At 42.7% G+C, this 18,474-nt stretch overlaps 1 protein-coding gene across 1 annotated transcript in view; it reads right to left on the bottom strand.

Moving 5' to 3' along the window:
* Positions 1 to 5,911: 5,911 nt before the first annotated feature.
* Positions 5,912 to 18,474, bottom strand: part of pak1 (p21 protein (Cdc42/Rac)-activated kinase 1) — a 42,950-nt gene continuing 30,387 nt past the window's right edge. Inside the window, exons 8-15 of the mRNA XM_034701763.1 lie at positions 16,380 to 16,443; positions 15,450 to 15,498; positions 14,339 to 14,451; positions 11,732 to 11,849; positions 11,535 to 11,634; positions 10,919 to 11,115; positions 10,635 to 10,772; positions 5,912 to 9,258 (exon numbers count right to left, since the gene is read on the bottom strand). Of these exons, the coding sequence (XP_034557654.1) occupies positions 9,172 to 9,258; positions 10,635 to 10,772; positions 10,919 to 11,115; positions 11,535 to 11,634; positions 11,732 to 11,849; positions 14,339 to 14,451; positions 15,450 to 15,498; positions 16,380 to 16,443 (866 nt within the window). The 3' untranslated portion in view covers positions 5,912 to 9,171. The remainder of the gene's footprint in view (positions 9,259 to 10,634; positions 10,773 to 10,918; positions 11,116 to 11,534; positions 11,635 to 11,731; positions 11,850 to 14,338; positions 14,452 to 15,449; positions 15,499 to 16,379; positions 16,444 to 18,474) is intronic.

The raw sequence follows: 18,474 nt of genomic DNA, 5'->3' as shown, positions 1-18,474 counted from the left end.
TCCTCTGTCTGCCGCCTCAGCAGAAACATACCTCACTAACTCTTCACACTGCAGCAGCAGAGGAAGGTACATGAGAGGGAGGGAGGGAGGGAGAGAGAGAGAGAGAGGGAGAGAGAGAGGGAGGGAGAGAGAGAGGGAGAGAGAATATTTAATGCACAAAGGAGAGAAGCCTGAAGACAGTGAACAGAGGGAGCGGGAAGAAGTGACTGCAGAGGATCAGAGGGAGAGATTGAAAGTTTCTCTCATGAAAGAGAGGCAGAGATCCTGCGTCACAGTTTCGGTCCCTGCAGGACAATTAGAGGCCTTTAATGAGCGTCTCCATGGCAACAGAAGACTGAGCTGTATTTCCTCATTCAAACAAAGATCAGAGAAACACGAACTACGCAGCATCTCTGAGCTCAGGTTGGACCCACATTACATCAATCACATGTGAGGATATAGGATACAGGTGATGGAGGGGAGGCTGTGTATCGTGGCTTCATCTGTTCCTTCTGAGAGGGTTAGGGTTAGGGTTCTTCTCAAAGACCGGGCAAATACTCACTGAGAGGAGAAACCGGATCAGACCATCCAAGCTGAGGCATCTGATTTTACTCAATGCCAACCTGAGGACATTAATGATGTTTGCTTGAGTTGGTTCTGGTTATTTGCTTGAGTTTGGTTCTGGTTCTGGTTCAGTTCTGGTTCGGTACTGGTTCGGCTCTGGTTAGTTCTGGTTCGGTTCTGGTTCAGTTCTGGTTCGGTTTGGTTCTAGTTCGGGTCTGGTCCGGTTCTGGTTCTGTTTACTTGAGTTCGGTTCTGGTTCGGTTCGGGTTCGGGTCTGGTTCGGTTCTGGTTCTGTTAACTTGAGTCCGGTTCTGGTTCGGTTCTGGTTCGGTTCTGGTTCGGTTCTGGTTCGGTTCTGGTTCGGGTTCGGGTCTGGTTCGGGTTCTGTTAACTTGAGTTCGGTTCTGGTTCGGTTCTGGTTCGGTTCTGGTTCTGGTTCGGGTCTGGTTCGGTTCTGGTTCGGTTCTGGTTCGGTTCTGGTTCGGTTCTGGTTCTGTTAACTTGAGTTCGGTTCTGGTTCGGTTCTGATTCGGTTCGGTTCTGGTTCGGGTCTGGTTCTGTTCTGGTTCGGTCCTGGTTCGTTCCTGGTACGGTTCTGGTTCGGTTTGCTTGAGTTTGGTTCTGGTTCTGTTGAATTTGGTTCTGGTTCTTTTTGCTTGAGTTTGGTTCTGGTTCTGTTGAATTTGGTTCTGGTTCTGTTTGCTTGAGTTAAGTTCTGGTTCTAACCCTTACCCTAACCGTAACCGTAACCCTAACCCTAATCTTAACCCTAACCCTAACCCTAATCTTAACCCTAACCCTAACCCTAACCCTAACCCTAATCTTAACCCTAACCCTAACCCTAACCCTAATCTTAACCCTAACCCTAACCCTAACCCTAATCTTAACCCTAACCCTAACCCTAATCTTAACCCTAACCCTAACCCTAATCTTAACCCTAACCCTAACCCTAACCCTAATCTTAACCCTAACCCTAACCCTAACCCTAACCCTAATCTTAACCCTAACCCTAACCCTAACCCTAATCTTAACCCTAACCCTAACCCTAATCTTAACCCTAACCCTAACCCTAACCCTAACCCTAATCTTAACCCTAACCCTAACCCTAACCCTAATCTTAACCCTAACCCTAACCCTAACCCTAATCTTAACCCTAACCCTAACCCTAATCTTAACCCTAACCCTAACCCTAACCCTAATCTTAACCCTAACCCTAACCCTAACCCTAACCCTAATCTTAACCCTAACCCTAACCCTAACCCTAATCTTAACCCTAACCCTAACCCTAACCCTAATCTTAACCCTAACCCTAATCTTAACCCTAACCCTAACCCTAATCTTAACCCTAACCCTAACCCTAATCTTAACCCTAACCCTAACCCTAACCCTAATCTTAACCCTAACCCTAACCCTAATCTTAACCCTAACCCTAACCCTAATCTTAACCCTAACCCTAATCTTAACCCTAACCCTAACCCTAATCTTAACCCTAACCCTAACCCTAACCCTAATCTTAACCCTAACCCTAACCCTAATCTTAACCCTAACCCTAACCCTAACCCTAATCTTAACCCTAACCCTAACCCTAATCTTAACCCTAACCCTAACCCTAATCTTAACCCTAACCCTAACCCTAATCTTAACCCTGACCCTAACCCTAATCTTAACCCTAACCCTAACCCTAACCCTAATCTTAACCCTAACCCTAACCCTAATCTTAACCCTAACCCTAACCCTAATCTTAACCCTAACCCTAATCTTAACCCTAACCCTAACCCTAATCTTAACCCTAACCCTAACCCTAACCCTAATCTTAACCCTAACCCTAACCCTAACCCTAATCTTAACCCTAACCCTAACCCTAACCCTAATCTTAACCCTAACCCTAACCCTAACCCTAACCAAGCGGCAAACTCCGGTCTCAAACGATGAAGCCAATGCGGAAGTGTTATAAACTGCAATACATCGAAAATCCTCTTGAGGCTGGCTGCAGAAACACCGGAAACCACATAGATATGAATGGGAAAAAGACGATCTTTGCAGCATTAATAAACATGTTTACAGCCTGGTTCAAAAAACGGCTTGGCCCTACAAAGCTAATCTCTCTAATGGCACACACTGTACGTGGAGTGAATTTTTTTCTAACGTGACGGTTCAGAAGATATTAGGATTACGAGTTTTGCCCAAATAAGGACATGACTGACGTGACTCCCGGTCGGGAACACACAGCCATTGGCTAAGAGGCTCACACTACGTCACACTCTGCCTGGTTGAGTTCCGCATTACCAATATGGCTGCTGCCGTCGATTTGCTTCAAAACAGCTCTCAGGAACAGATGGGTGACGTCACGGATACTACGTCCATATTTTTTACAGTCTATGACCCTAACCCTAACCCTAATCTTAACCCTAACCCTAACCCTAACCCTAATCTTAACCCTAACCCTAATCCAAATCTTAACCCTAACCCTACCCTTGGGTTAGGGTTAGGGTAAGAATTGTTTTGTAACAGAATAAATGCACAAAATTGGCCAATTATTGGGCTTCTCATAAAAACACTGTACGTATTGTACTATTTGAATCATGTAAATCCCACTTGTATCCTTTCAAACAGAGGGTCATTTCATTTCTTGTGGACTCAACATGACAGCATTTATAATTTTCAAGTAATTGATCTTAAACGCTTTCAGAAAATGAACAGTAGCAAGACTCAAATTCAAATTCAGATTCAAATTATTTCACGGACCCCCAGGGGTCCCAGGACCCCACTTTGAGAAGAACTGATCTATTGGTATCTGATCAGCTTGTTTTAAAACATTATTAGGGGACAGAAAAATTAAGCACTTTTTTCAGGGCGCTGAGCTGTCCTATCAAATAAAAGTCCACAAACATGTCCAATGCAGAACCAAAAACCAGGGTTCCATGCAGGTCAGGTTGAAGCAGGAACAGTCGTACCTGGTGTGGAAATGAGGCTTAGCAGTCTGATCTTCAGCTTATTATTCTGAGTCCTGCTTTCTGTTACAAACACTGACATGTGCCAACGTCCAGACTTCAGAGAGAAACAAAGGTAGACTGTGTGTAATGTAAGATCATAGATCACCCTCTAAATATGCTTCATGCTTTATTTACCTCACATTAACATTTGGAAGATAAACGTGATAACAGAGAGGTCACAGCTTTACCTTCAGCACTGTTTGGTTTGGAGCGTGTGTTTGTGTGTTTGTGTTTGTGTGTTTGTGTTTGTGTGTTTGTGTGTGTTTGAAGGATTTAAGGATTACCGCCAACGACAGACTGTCCACTTTACTGCCCTGTTAGAGACACAATGAGGGCAGAGACAGAGACACAGACAGGGATTGTGAAACTGTAAACCTGAACCACATTCACACATAATACCTGCAGGGATCTGACCTCAGGAGTCCCAGGATGGAGAGGTGAGATGCAGGGATCTGAAGAGGACAGATGACGGTGAATGAATGGGGTAAAGGAATGCATATTTAAGGGGAGATGATATAAAAAAGTGAGAATGAAAAGAAGGAAGGAAGTAACAGTTTTATTCTTCTACAAACTCTCCTCCTTTCAAACCGTGTCCCGGTCTGACCCCTCTATTCAATCTGTATCTTGAGGTCTGAGTTCACTGCAGAGGTCTGATCCACTCAGTTCAGACTTTCCTCCGCCACAAAACTCATTCTCTGTAAGCCTGCAGATGAAAGAGGAGCCTGGGAAGCGACTGATTGGTAATTACTACTTTTAATTTGAAGGAGACAGAAAAAAAAAAGTAGGGTGGGATCTAATTTCACAGCCAGACAGACGGCAGCGAGACAGAGAGAGAGCCTGCAGGCAGCCAACACAGTCAGACGGATTAAAGCCGATTTCTGCCCCAGACTCAGGCAAAGAACGCTCGATTACATAATTTAATTACAGAACAGCTTTACAGCTTTTCATGAGTGTGAGGAAATCATGTTATGAATCAAAGTCCTTAGTGTTTTTATTTCACAGAGTTCACTCTTATTCACATTCCTCTGACAAAGATCCCGTCTTCAGGAAGGAGATCACAAAGTTATAAAAACACTCATAAGTTTTATTAAAACTATAAATAAACACATTTCAGAGTCAGACCGACTTAAGGGTGCAGACTGCAGCTCAGCTTATTATGCCGACCCTTTTTACGTAATATAATCTATTAGGCAACTATCACACTGCAAAGTTTTGGTTGCACCATAACAGAGGACAGAGTTTCAAACATCTTATGCAAACAAAAGAAGAAAACAAAACTTAAGCTCCAGCAAAACAAGATGCAACCTTAAGTTTAAACCATTTCCAATATACTTATAATCTTGATGTTTATCATCTTATCTTTAAGCATTTTTTAAATCTGCACTGTGAACATGTTGGGTTCTGTGTCAAAGCTATCTCACAGGTTTTCTTCTGCAGGTAAATAGCTCTGCTTTGAATCTGTCTGTGCATTTGTTAATCCTAAAATACCTGTTCTCCTTTGTTCTCTAATAAGAGTTGCATTAGTTCTATGTCCTTGTAAATAACAACTTCAGGCCAGCGCTCATCATCCAAGGCAAGGACTAAATCCTTGGGGTGCAAGATGTTCAACTACAGATGACCTTTAACATCTATGGTAGTTATTTTATACTCCTACTCACACATCAGAGAGAAAGAAGGGTCACAAATAAATCAAGAAACCACAAATACATCAGCAAAGGATCACGCTGACACACGACAATAAGTCTCTGTTTGAGCAGAGGAACAGATACGAGTGGACCTCATAAACACTGCTCCACATGTGGATCTCTTATGGTCTTATTCCCATTTGGAAACCATCACAGCAGTCACTTTTCTCAGCTGTGTAGGCGCTGGAATCTCATTTCAGTGCAACTCTCAGAGTAGGATCAGATTTAGTATCTGCACACACTAAAGACAAACATTAAGTGTGCACACCTGCAGGAAATGTTCCTTTTATCAGCCACAGTTTAAGTCACGTGTGCACACAGGAATCATAACATGGTATGCATGTGTCTGAGATCTCTCATGTCACAACTTTTGCACGAGAAGTTGCAAACGCCCTCTTCAAGCTCCTGTATGTGTGCAACTACAAATGAGACTTCTAATCTGAATCCTCTAATATGCATTAAGCACTACAGAAGCACTTCAATCAGAACGCACTGAGTTAGTGAGAAAATGTCCTTTAAGAGCACACACTTCAGAGAAATGTCACCTCTTCAATCCACTCCAGGCTTGTTGGAGTCATGGTGCACTTAGACGGTGATGTGGAGGGCATGTAAATGATCCAGTGTCACTCCAACGTGTCCACGTGAGACCGGTGTTTGGTGTAAAAAATAAACAGATCAGACTCGACCAGGTTTCCAGTTTTTGTACACTTTTATTCTTTTCATTTTCCAGAGTTGTTTCCAAAAATCAAAATGACTTAAAAACAGATAAATTATGGCTCTGAGACACCGGGGAGGGAAGACTTCTTTGACCGTCGTATTAGAGGTGCACCAGGTCTGGACCCCCTACAAAGCTGCTCTTAGGACTCTGTCCTACATGTTGCATTTATTATCATTTACCAGAGTTATTCACATTGTTAGAGGAGGAAACAGTCTGTTTGTGTCTTAAAGACTCTGATCTATCAAAGCTGCATGTGATGGTTATCAGAGACAGTAATTTACCGCCCAAAAATCAAGGCTTTAACAGTCACAGCCACTAAATAACACTTCTAAATCAAACTGAGCTTTGAGATGTTTCTTTCTTCTGTCATCTCTGTTTCTTTTATTATTTTTTGCTGCTTAGCTCTTAATTTAATGAGCTTATTATCCAACATGAAGCTGTAAAACTGAAACGATCTGTTGACCTGCAGCAGGTTAAACAAACTGGACAGTTTAAGTGGATCCATCACATCAACACAGATCCTGGTCTTTAAGAAGACAACCTCAAGCTGATTAAAGGACCTATACGTGGCAAAAGTGACGTTTTGGTACAATTCAAAAGACTCTCTAAAGTACCAGTCCTTTGTTTTTCTACATCACGAGACTCTCACTGATCAGAGTACCTTCTCTTTTAATAAACAACATTTCATGTTTTATGATTCACCTGGTTCTCTTGGAGGAATCTGCTCTGAGGGGTTCAGACCAGGACACACGACACACAGCAGCAACAGATTCATGCAGACTGAGAGCGTGTGCATGCTTTAGTGTCTCACTCAGACACTTCAGCAGTCTTGGATCACATCAGTTTTAAGGGTTCAGATCTGTGTTATTGCAGTTATTGCTGCAGCTGTGCTCTGAATGTTTTCACTGGTAGTCCTAAGGAGCAATAAGTGAGCTCAGGTTTTGTGATTGTAGTAAATAATCATCAGATTTATTAATATTTAAAGTAATAGTATCAGTCGAGCAGTGTTTTCAGTCACTGCCGCCTCATGTAGTTGCTGCTGTGTCGTTTCCTTCAGACCGGGTCTAAAGTAGTCTTCACCTTCGAACAGTTTAAGGCCAGAGGTACTTCAACACTACATACAAACAATAAAAACAACTGAAGAAGAGCAGAAATCAAACCCTCAGAACAGATGTTTTGGAGATGTCTGCTGGGTATTTACATTGCATGCGTCTGTTTTGTTTTTTGTATCCGACGCTTCAAAGTGGAGCGAACCACCTCCTGGTCCAGACTTTGGCTCCTGCAGGATTTGAACCTGTGACTCGCCACTAAGAGGATTTTTCTTTTTTTTAAAGAGCGAGAAAAAACTCTGTTCCTTTAATTCTGCAGAAAAAAAAAAACCCAAAACAAAAACTGAACTCTTTGCATCCAAATCAAAAACATGTGAAGTCATTTATGGACAGTGATCAAATATAAAAACAGTGAGTCTGTAAACAAACACTGAAACAGATTGTTGTCTTTTTTGTCAATGCAGTTTTCTGTTTTTGTTTTTTTGCACATAAAATATACACCTTATGTTCAGCGTCTCCTGAGGATCCACCCGTCCAACAGGAAGACAGAAACCATCGTACCATTATTCGTCTGATTCCTTTAAAAATAGGATTAAGATACGATCTCGTCTTATCGTACACAAGCATCCTTCATGTACCGTCTTCTTACGTTTCAGCATCATCACAACACGCTTTATTTTCCCTCCATCTTTAAATCGTACCGTATAAAAAAGGTTGTTGACATGCACATTCTCCCCCTCACAGTGTCGAGTGCACAAACGGTGAAGTCCCAGAGCTGCAGACGGAGCCAGTTTGGTGGATTCTGGGTAGAAAAAATGAGACGCTACACTTTCAATACAACTTTTTTAAAGCTTTCTGACATCTTTTTTTATAAGGAGGAGAAAAGAAACTGTTGTTACAAAGCTTCTGATTGACAGACAGTCATGTGTAACTCCTCAGGTTTCCTGGGATCAAAATGCAGAAGGTGGGTTAGCTTCTGCTGCTTTCATTTTTCTCTGTTAGATGTAAAAGAAAAAGAAACTAGCTGCCTCTCTTACTTCTCTACACTTCTATCAGGATCCAGCTCCCCTGACAGCAAAGAACTAAACCTGCGACCCATGTCTAACGTTGAGCCCTGCAGGGACCTGTAGGCTGAGACATGTTGGGTTGAAAATCCAAATAAAGGCATCAGCATTTAGAGCAAAAATAAAATAATGTAATGCGTCTTGGAGAGATCTCATGGCAGCATTTAAGTCCTGAAAACCTCCAAACTGGGTCCATCGGTGGCTCTGGGCTCGACAGGCTTTCCTTACTTCAATAATATTAATAATCTATAACTCACAGCTCACACTGCAGACACAACAAAGTACCAAACCTCACCTGCTCAATGTCAAAAAACTACTGAAAGTTACGCTACAATCAACTCCACACCCCAACATCACCTGCAGGACACACACACACACACACACACACACACACAGAGATGCACACACACTCACACACAGAAATGTTGATTTAAAAAAAGTCAGATAGAATAAAAAATTATCGAACGCACTTTGAGATCAAAACTGAAACCTGTGGATGAATGACAGGAAGCATGGTAGTTATCACACTCACACACACACACACTCACACACACACACACACTCTCACACACTCTGCAGTGTGTGTTGGGGGGCTTTAACAGACCAGATAGAAAAAAAAACACACAAACAAACTGATTAAAAAAAAGCTCCCGTGAGTCTCGGGGGCTCTGAGGAAGAACTCTCCGTCTCTCGTTTTGGATTGTTCGAACGGGCCGAGGCGTTTTCATATCAGCGATGACATCACCTGATCACAGATCGACTGATGATGTCATCAGTACGCCTCTGGCTTTCTGTCCGAGTCCAGCGGAAAAAAGATGTCGCAGGAAGAACTATCCGTTTTTCTCCCTGTGAGGGTTTCAGGGAAGGATGGAAGGCAGGGAGGGAAGGAGATGAGGGAGGACAAGCTCGGGATCAAAGGTCACAGAGGGGAGACGGCAAGCGGAGCAGGTTTAAAACAAAAGAAGAAGAAGAAGGAGGGAGAGAAAGACTGGAGGCATTCGTAAGGTTATGTAACCCAGCCTGCAGCTGAGGAACAGAGGAAGAGAGAAGAGGGAGAGGATGGAGGGACAGAGAGAGAAAGAGAGAGACTGACAGACAGAATAATGAGTGCAAAGCTAGCTAACGGTTGTTCTTGGCAGCCTCCTTGGCAGCCACAATGAGAGGGGTCAGACTGGAGAGAGGCTTCGCCATCTTCAGGAACTGATGCTGAGAGAGGAAGCAGAGGGGAGAGGAGGAGGAGGAGGAAGAGGAGGAAGGAAAGGAAAGTGGGTGAGGGAACAAGGGAGATAAGGGAAGGTGGGAGGTGGAGAGAAGAAAGAAATATGTCAGTTCATCGTACACAAACGGAGACACGGAAATCAAATTTCCCGTCCCACAGGTTCAATCTGAAAATCTGTAGTTTCTGTGTTTTTGTATCTCATCGTCAGAGTCAGAGAGAAACCTCAGAAAATGTCCACGTCTTAAAGGTACAGTACGCAGAAATGTGAATATGTAGCGATATCTAGTGATCAGATTCTGGATTAAAACGCTCCCCTGCTCACCCCTACTATCTTTGAAGCTACGGTGGCCTTAAAGGACAAGAAGCTCCTGTGATGCATGAGAAGAATAACCCTCCATTTGTCAGGTTTCAACATCAACTACACTGCCTTCTTCTTCTTCATCTTCTTCTTCTTCTTCTTCATCTTCCAGCTGATTAATATCACACAGCCACTCTCTACATGCAAAAAGGAGTCGGTTACTAGTTTGTCCGTTCTGTGCTGTTGTAGAAACATGGCGGTGCAAGATGGCGGCCTCTGTGTGAGAGTCTGTTCTGCTAGATGCGTCTAAATACCATGCACTGCACCTTTAAAATAAAGACTGATGACTCTGTTGATGATTCATCATAAACTAAATATTGAAAAGGAAAATAAAAAGCTGCTTTTATTTGTAAAGTGACGCCAAAAGTCGAATCAAAAACACTGATGACAATGGAGCAGCAGGAGACTTATTTTAGATATTATTCATAAAGTCAGAGGCGTCACATCCAATGATACACTTCTCTTATTCTTCAATCAATACACACACACCTTCTTATACTAACCCTTGATAAGACCCCACCACACACACACCCACACGTGCCTCAGTCTCTTCAGATCATGAGGACTCTAATGATGGAGAAACACTCATTAAAGAGACGTTTCATTGAAACACCTTTTCACCAGACCTCCTTTAGGAGCATTATATTCACCCCCTCCTGCACCCCAGATCTCTGACTCATCGCACAGTTATCCAACTCATTATGATACTCTGCTACAACGCCCACCTGCAAGTACCTGCACCCACAAAAGTCTGTGCATGGGTGGACGGCTGAAAGTGGATTAGATCCAACTTTCCCTCCTGAAAGGTCCTCGAAAACCTGCACGAGTCAGGCTGAGAGGGAAGGGAGGCTTCAGCCTCTTGTGTCTAACCAGACAGACCGTACCAAAATATAGATCTATGTTTGTGATCTAACAGTGAGGCAAAAGCACATTAAATAAAACATTTGATGACATCTCTCATCATCCACACACACACACACACACACACACACACAGCTGCTGTACCTGCAGGAGCTCTTTAGCCGACCCCCTCTTCTCCACATCCATCTCCAGACATCTGTTCAGGAAGTCTCTGAATGTCGTCGACAGTTTCTCCGGGTTCTGCAGCTCTGGTGTGCCGTTGGTTGCAATGAGATACAGCGCCTAGGCCACACACACAGGATCAACAAAGAGTTTTAACAATAGTCCACCGCTCACATCTCATCATCAGAGTGTCCTGTTTTAATTTGTAATCTCAAATCTTTTATTCTCAATAACTCAGAGGTGGAGTCTGAGTAACGCCGTCTCACCCTGAGTGGGTTTTCGTTCAGGTACGGCGGCTCTCCCTCCACCATCTCGATGGCCATGATGCCCAGAGACCAGATGTCCACTTTGGGGCCGTACGCTTTGCGGGTCACGACCTCTGGAGCCATCCAGTACGGAGTCCCGACCATGGTGCTGCGTTTACTCTGCTCTGGTGTGATCTGGGCGCAGAACCCAAAGTCGGCTGTGAGGAGGAGACAAGACAAAATTAGTCACAGTGGAAAAAATCTGCCTTACTGAAGCCATCTTTTTAACTTATGTTTAAATCAAACCTCTTAGATGGAGATTAATTCATGTATAACAACAGAACTGAGGTATCTGTGGGCTTTATGAGGGGAGTTTGAATCCTAAGAGTTGCCAAAAAATAACAAAAATGGATTTCACACACTAATGAGTCAGACAAAAATAAAGAAATGATCACACCTTGTTTCAAAATCATTCATTCCTGTCAACAATGCTGGAAAAACAAACCTTTCTGCTTTACTAGAGCTCCCCCTGGTGGCTAATATGAGCCACTACAACAACAATCCTCAGTGTAAAGCAAGAAGCCACACACAACACAGCTAATATACAGCTAATAAAAACACTGAATCAGTGACTGACTGAGTTTGACGGAGCCGTCCATGCCCAGCAGGATGTTGTCACTCTTGATGTCTCGATGGATGACCTGGTTCGAGTGGAGGAACTCCAACGCCTGGAGACACTGGAGACACAGACAGAGGGACGGATACTTTCAGGACAGGAGGTTCTCCTACAGCAGATTTTAAAAGGTGTGTTTGTATTTGAGTGGTTTCTCTCACCTCTCTGCACACAGCAGCTATCTGAGCTTCATCCATGCAGGTTTCTGTGACCACGTCAGTCAACGATCCTCCAGCCAGGTACTCCATCACCACCCACAGCTCGTCACCCACCAGGTAACTGCAGCAAACATCAGAACATGCAGGTTTTAATACTCACCTTTTAATGAAACTTAGACAACTTAATAGAGGATTCTTCAGTGATGATCTACTCCTGTAGTTAGGCGTTAGAAATCAGGATAAAATCACTTCCTGAATCAGAATCTTTATGATTTAACTTTTGTTTTTAACCTCCTGATTTAAAAGTTTGTTGTTCTCGACTCTAAGCTGTGAAGCACTTTGTAATTTGTCTGTGATCTACTGTGATATTGCGACTGACTGTGAGTTGAAACCCGTCTGCATCCTTTATTAAGTGTAAACTGATTAAACACAGAGACTGGAGGAAAATCTCAACGAGGCGGTGTTTACTGTCTGCTTTTCAGTGCTCGAATTTTATGGATCATCATGCACAAATAAAAATCCAATAACCGTTTAAGTCAGAACTAAAGAGCCACAAACAAAATAAATATACCAACATGAACAGAAAGTCTTCTCTGAGTCTTGACGGAGACAAAGTTCATGATTAAATAAATCCTCCAAAACAAACTCGGTCCTTCCATCTTCTTCCCTCACATGCTTCTCATCTACTTTAGCCAATACTAACGGCTTCACATCGACAACTCCACAGTCCCTCTCTCCCCCTAAGTCAGGAGTCTGGGTGTCATCCTGGACAGTAGACTCTCCTTTGTAGCCCACATCAATTATGTCACCTGGTCTGCTTATTTTCACCTGTGCAGTATCATCTGCCCCTGCCCGTCCCTCACACCTAACATCAACACTATTCTCCTCAATTCCCTGCTCTCCTCCCGTATTGACTAATGCAACTCCCTCCTCTTCTGTGTTCTCCAGAAACTTCAACTGGTCCAGAATTCAGCTGCCCGGATCATAAACGAAAACACATCCCCCCTGTCCTACAGCAACTCCACGGGCTGCCTGTCAAATACTGCATTGACTTTAAGATCCTTCTTCTCACATTCAAAGCTCTCCATAACCTCCATACATCTCTGACCTCCTTCAAACATACACACCTACCCGCTCTCTCAGATCCTCTTCCTCCTCCATGCTCATCGCTGTACCCCATGCTCACCTAACCTCCATGGGTTCTCCAGCTTTCAGCCGTACAGACCCTAATCTCTGGAACTCCTTACCACTAACCATCCATAACGCAGACTCTCTTCCAAATTTCAAATCCCGCCTTAACCCTCCTTTTTAGAACTTCATATTCTCTGTAAACTCCTCACATGTACCTTTTTATTGCATTTCACCCTTCCATTCATTGTGTTCTTTTCATATTGTGTACTGTTTGTTTTATTATTATCATAAAATAAGATGATGTGATTTATCATCAGCCTGTAAAACCCTCACACACACACACACACTTAAGTCACTGACAATAAAACTGCTGTTTCCACGGTAATGACAGCATCATCTCCAGTCTCGTGTGCGCCTCTGCATGTCTCTCAAGACAAACAGGAAACCAAGGCAACCAGACACCCCCCCGCCTACACATCCAGTCGGCGTGCACGGCGACAGCTGAGCTGGACAGCCTCAGTCTTCACAGCTCAGAGGTGTTTCCTCAGTGATGTTTACAGGATGTCTGCAGAGGCGTTCTCCAGGTTTTCCAGGAGGAGTTTGGAAACTTTTAATGTGGATTGTTCTGCAGCAGGTCGTGGATTTCTCAGCTTCACATTCAACTGCTTTATTTTTCTCTGTAAAGGCAGAAGAGTCCGCCAAAACTAAAAATAATCCTCCATCTTTTAACGCTGCAGCCTCCAGGAAGGTTGGCGGTGCAGGATGTATAATCTGTTCATTATGTAATCACTCCTTTGTTACATTTTCCTCCTCTTTGTTTTCCTGTATGTTGAAGTTTTCTGAAAACCTATCATTGTTGACAGAATCTGTGGATTCTTTCATGAAGCATGGTGTCAAAAATGTTGAAACCAGCTGCTGTGAGTGCATAAAGTCTCACAGCTGTTTGTGTGGGACAGAGAAGGAGCATGACAAAACAAAACCCCCTCACCTAAATCTCTGCAAAAGCAATCCTGAAGGAACATTTTGCACAAAAACAAACCTCCTACTTTGGATTTAAATTAGACACAAGCAGTAAGAGCCTTAATGAAGCCGCCAATGAGGGAGACCTCTGCATGCAGCTCCAAAATAAAAACAGACACTCTCCAAAATATTCACTTTGCTGGCTGTCTTCATTTTCCTCTACTGTTGTGTGAAAAAGGTCAGATCATGATTTAAGTTTTGTGCAATCTATACTAAATTATTGCTTTTTAAGACCCTGACCTTCTACTCCTCCACAAGCTCACAAACATCTCATGCTTGGTGCAGCTTCATCGGCCAACATGAGTTCTTTTTTTGATTTGGATCATCTACAGCTGGCCGTGAGAGACGGCTTCAAAGATACATCCAAAACACACTGACATGTGTTCTTTCACTCCTGATAAATGACCTGCTGTGGAACACAATGAATGCATATATTAATATAGTGATTGTGTGTTTTACCTGTCCAGGTAGTTGACGATGTTTGGGTTCTTATTTTCCCTCATCACCAGAATCTCGTTGATGATCAGCTCCTTCTTTGGCTGCTGCTGCAGGTTCATCTGTTTGATGGCCACCTGAGAGGAAAGAGGAGTTTAGCATGATTTAAATAAGGAAAGAAAGAAAGACAGTTGAATTAAAACAGATAATAGGAGAAGGAATAAAAGAAGACAAGAGGATGAAGACGGTTAAGAGCTGAAGACTGGTGACAGGAGGGGAGAAGGGGATCCTGACAGACACCAGAAAGTGAACAGTCTAATCCTCACAGAGTAAAACTGAGGAGGATTAGTCCGACAGAGGAACTGAGCTGCTTTGAAATTAACCTTCAAGTTACAGCCAGACTCAAATCCAGTTACTGCCTCAGCGTTCACTTTGAGAAACTGCAGCTGAACTCTGAGTCTCTCTCTCCTCCTCTTTATTTCACTTTACCTGACTGAAGACTGAAACCCTGAATTAACCAACAAGTCCTTTAAACTTCTGAAGTCTCTCACAGCCAGCATCTTCTCCAGAAGAAGTCAGTTTGAAATTCATTTCCTGCTTAAATTACAAATTAAAGTCACAACTTCATGAATATAAACCACTTCAGCCTCATGTTTGAACTATTTTACTTTGAATAATCGGATTGTGGTCTTTCAGGCTGAGCAGTTTGTTAGTAATAAACTCTGAGCTGGTCTTTAAACCCTCAGAGTTTGTCCATTCCTAGTTGAAACTGTGTCTCTGTACAGTCATTCAATGTCATCCTCACATACTTCACTTACCTCCTGAAGTTTCATCATGAGGTTAAGATGTGTGGGTGTGAGCAATGCATACCAATATTAATGTAGAGTGTTGTATTTTGTGTATTTCTTCAAATCTCTGGCAGGAAGGATTGTAAATTCTTAACTGATCATCTGCTGCCAGAAACAGTTCAGATTTTATCACCTGCAACCCTTCTGAATCCCCCTGATGCCATCTATGTTTTATATTTACACTAATAAGCATGCCAGCATGATATATATGCACTGAGAACCTGATGAAAGAAGCTGTAAAGTAGCTGCAAGATGAAGGAGGACAGAGAGAGGATTGTGAAACCTACCTCCTGTCCTGTGGCGATGTCTATAGCTGTGTACACGGTCCCAGACGCCCTGAAAACACAGCAGAGAGTGAGTATCATCCATTCTGCAGGAGGTGCTTCACATCAGCGTGAGTCAGAAAGTATAACAATAATAAACTGATCTTGTCTAACATCAGTAAATCTTAATTTAGCCCAGAGGTTCCTGAAGTAGGGATTTGGACCAACTCTGGGGTCACGGGACACAAATGGGGGTCATGAGATGCTTTCCATAATATTTTTTTTAAATCACAAAATTTTATGCATTATGTAAAAACATTGACACAATGGTTGCTCAATTTGGAATAAAACCTTGCAAATAAAAATGCTTCTTTAGTTTTTTTCCATTCTTTGTTGCCAGATGACTCCTGAGGTGGTTACGAAGAATTAACAGAAGCATCAGTAGCAACAGGAAACACAGTGAAGTGCACATAAATCATTTTATGCAGGCCACTTTGTGAGGTTGTGAGTTTCTGGCACTTATATTTTAAGGCTTGCATGCTAAATAGTATGTGGACCCCTGATTTAGCCAACAAAAAGTCATGTTTCAGGTCTTTAGATCGACCCAAAGGTGTTTTTATTTATTTTTTAAACCCTGCCTGATAGAAACCTCAACTCCTTGTTGTTGTAATTGCTTCTTGACTTGCAGGTCCTGTCTAAAAAACATGCCATGTGTCTTTAACTCATCCCAAAGACCCCCAACAAAACCAGCTTTTGCAGTTTAGCAATGGGAGGAGAAGAGGAGTTTGTTTATCCAATTAAATAAACACTTGACCTACAAGGATATTAGACATGTAGTTTACCTGCTCTATATTCTTTAGACATGTTTCAATATCTGGTAAATAGAGATCTTCATCATCAGCAAAAGGAACCTTCAAATTAGTCTTCACTTGAGCTCATGCATGAAAAACCTACCCCTGTCCGATCTTCTCAAAGCGTGTGTATTTCTTCTTGGGGTCTCCAACACTGACGATCGTCCCTGAGACAAAGACAGAGAGAAGGAAAGTTTCTCAGTCAGTGAACAAAACTATAAGAGATGTTTGTGGATCTCCGAGAGAGCTCTGGTCCTGTATCACACTCATTATGTTTCTATGTCTTACTTTACAGAACCACTGAATCTGAATGGATGGAAGAGTTTAGAGTTTTTCCATTCATTCAGATTCAACTCTATAAGTTCGTCACACTCAGGTCAATGCAGCATGCGGACTGGGAGAGAGAGAGCAGAGAAGAAGAGATGGAGAGAGAAGAGATGGAAAACTGAAGAGCTTCAAAACTACATGAAGATGAAGAAAGAAGAAGATGAAGAGTTTAAAAACTTTCAGTTCAAAAGAAGAAGGAAAAACAAAGCTGAAAGACGAGTGGGAGAATGACACTGAACAAAAACAAACTGAACAGAGAGGAAGAGAGAGAGAGAGAGAGAGAGAGAGAGAGAGAGAGAGAGAGAGAGAGAGAGAGAGAGAGAGAGAGAGAGAGAGAGAGAGAGAGAGAGAGAGAGAGAGAGAGAGAGAGAGTTTCTCAGGCAGCTCTGTCCAGATCAGGACGTGATCAGAGGACGACACCTGGAGTCACTCTGGAACCGCAGGAGACTGAATGATGGAAAGAGAGAGGGCGGCCAATCAGACGTGAGGATTGGACAGTGGGGGGGCGGGGACAGTGGATATCAGGTCTGTCAATCAGAGAGACAGACGGACAGACAGGCAGTATCCTGGTCTTACCAGCAGAGGGAGATCTGAGCACATCTGGACAGGCGTGGGGCATGGTTTAAGAAATACACAGGCTTTTATTCATGGGTTAGAAATACACAGCCACACATTTACATATGGGAGGGGAGGACATCTTTAATATGTGTTTTATTCTTAAGGACCGGGGCATGCTGCAAAAACACTTCTAATTAGATGTTAATAAGGATGAAAACTTGTGTCCAGGTCGTGTTGAGCGACAGAGATGAGCTGCAGGGTGCAAGGCTTCAGGTTTCTTGAGGTCTGTGCAGCAAACCTCTAAAGAGAAGTCGACTACTTTCATAACTGTGCTTCATTTCTGAGAAACATCTTCCCGTTAGGTCTATTATCTGTGGCAGCTTGTTCCCCACATGCAGGAAATGTGACAATAAGAACAGAGACTGAACACTAACACTGAAATAATCTGGGGTTTTCACAGGATCATGTGAACTCTGCGAACACAGCAGGGAGCTTCTTTTGTTGGGAGGAAGGTGATGAAGTTACGCAACGTCTTCGGCTGTAGACTTCTGTGTGATCAAAACATGCAACTAATGCCACAGAGTGGAGCTTGTTACATAAAACAGCCCCAGAATAAAAATCAGGACGATGTTGCATTAAGTATGGTCTCAAATTTAGGGTTGAGCATCGATACACTATGCTTTAAATATTTGAACCACAACAACACAGAAATATGAACACTGCTCAAACCATACAAACGATGAATCCCTCATGTATGCAGTTATGATCCTTAGCTTGTTATTTATCATCCCTCAAAATGTGAGAGGAAGTAGTGGTTGCATTATATCCATCTGGATGCTTCCAGTTATATAATACATATAAAAAGAAGCAGAGAATCAATAACGTGCTCCATCATTTCACTTAAAGGGTTTCATTGTTGGCAGTAAAATAAGATCACTCTCACGTCCTCACATGTAAGAAGAATCATGAGTTCTGTAAACATAATAAAAGCTGCTTTAACATCGCTGAACACACGTTCAACCCAGCTGAGCCCAAAATAAATCCACATCCTGAAAATGTGTGTGAGCATAAAAAGAGAAGGTGATGAAACAGGCTGTCGAACAGAAGAGTGTAAACGAGGCTAAAATTAGCACTCGGAGACTAAACGTCCTCAATGAACCACAGAGGATGAGAACTGCATCAGGCTGTGTACGACATCACGTGCACTGTTTTTAGGCCGGATGATAAATTATATAAATAACAGTTTCATCCACAGACAGGATGTGTGTGTTTGAAGAAGAAATGTATAGTCATGGAAAAATGTAATGGTTGTA

The sequence above is a fragment of the Notolabrus celidotus genome, chromosome 14 (genome assembly GCF_009762535.1).
Source record: "Notolabrus celidotus isolate fNotCel1 chromosome 14, fNotCel1.pri, whole genome shotgun sequence".
Lineage (NCBI taxonomy): Eukaryota > Metazoa > Chordata > Actinopteri > Labriformes > Labridae > Notolabrus > Notolabrus celidotus.
Note: the sequence above shows the minus strand (reverse complement) of the source record. Positions and strands in the feature narration are given on the sequence as shown.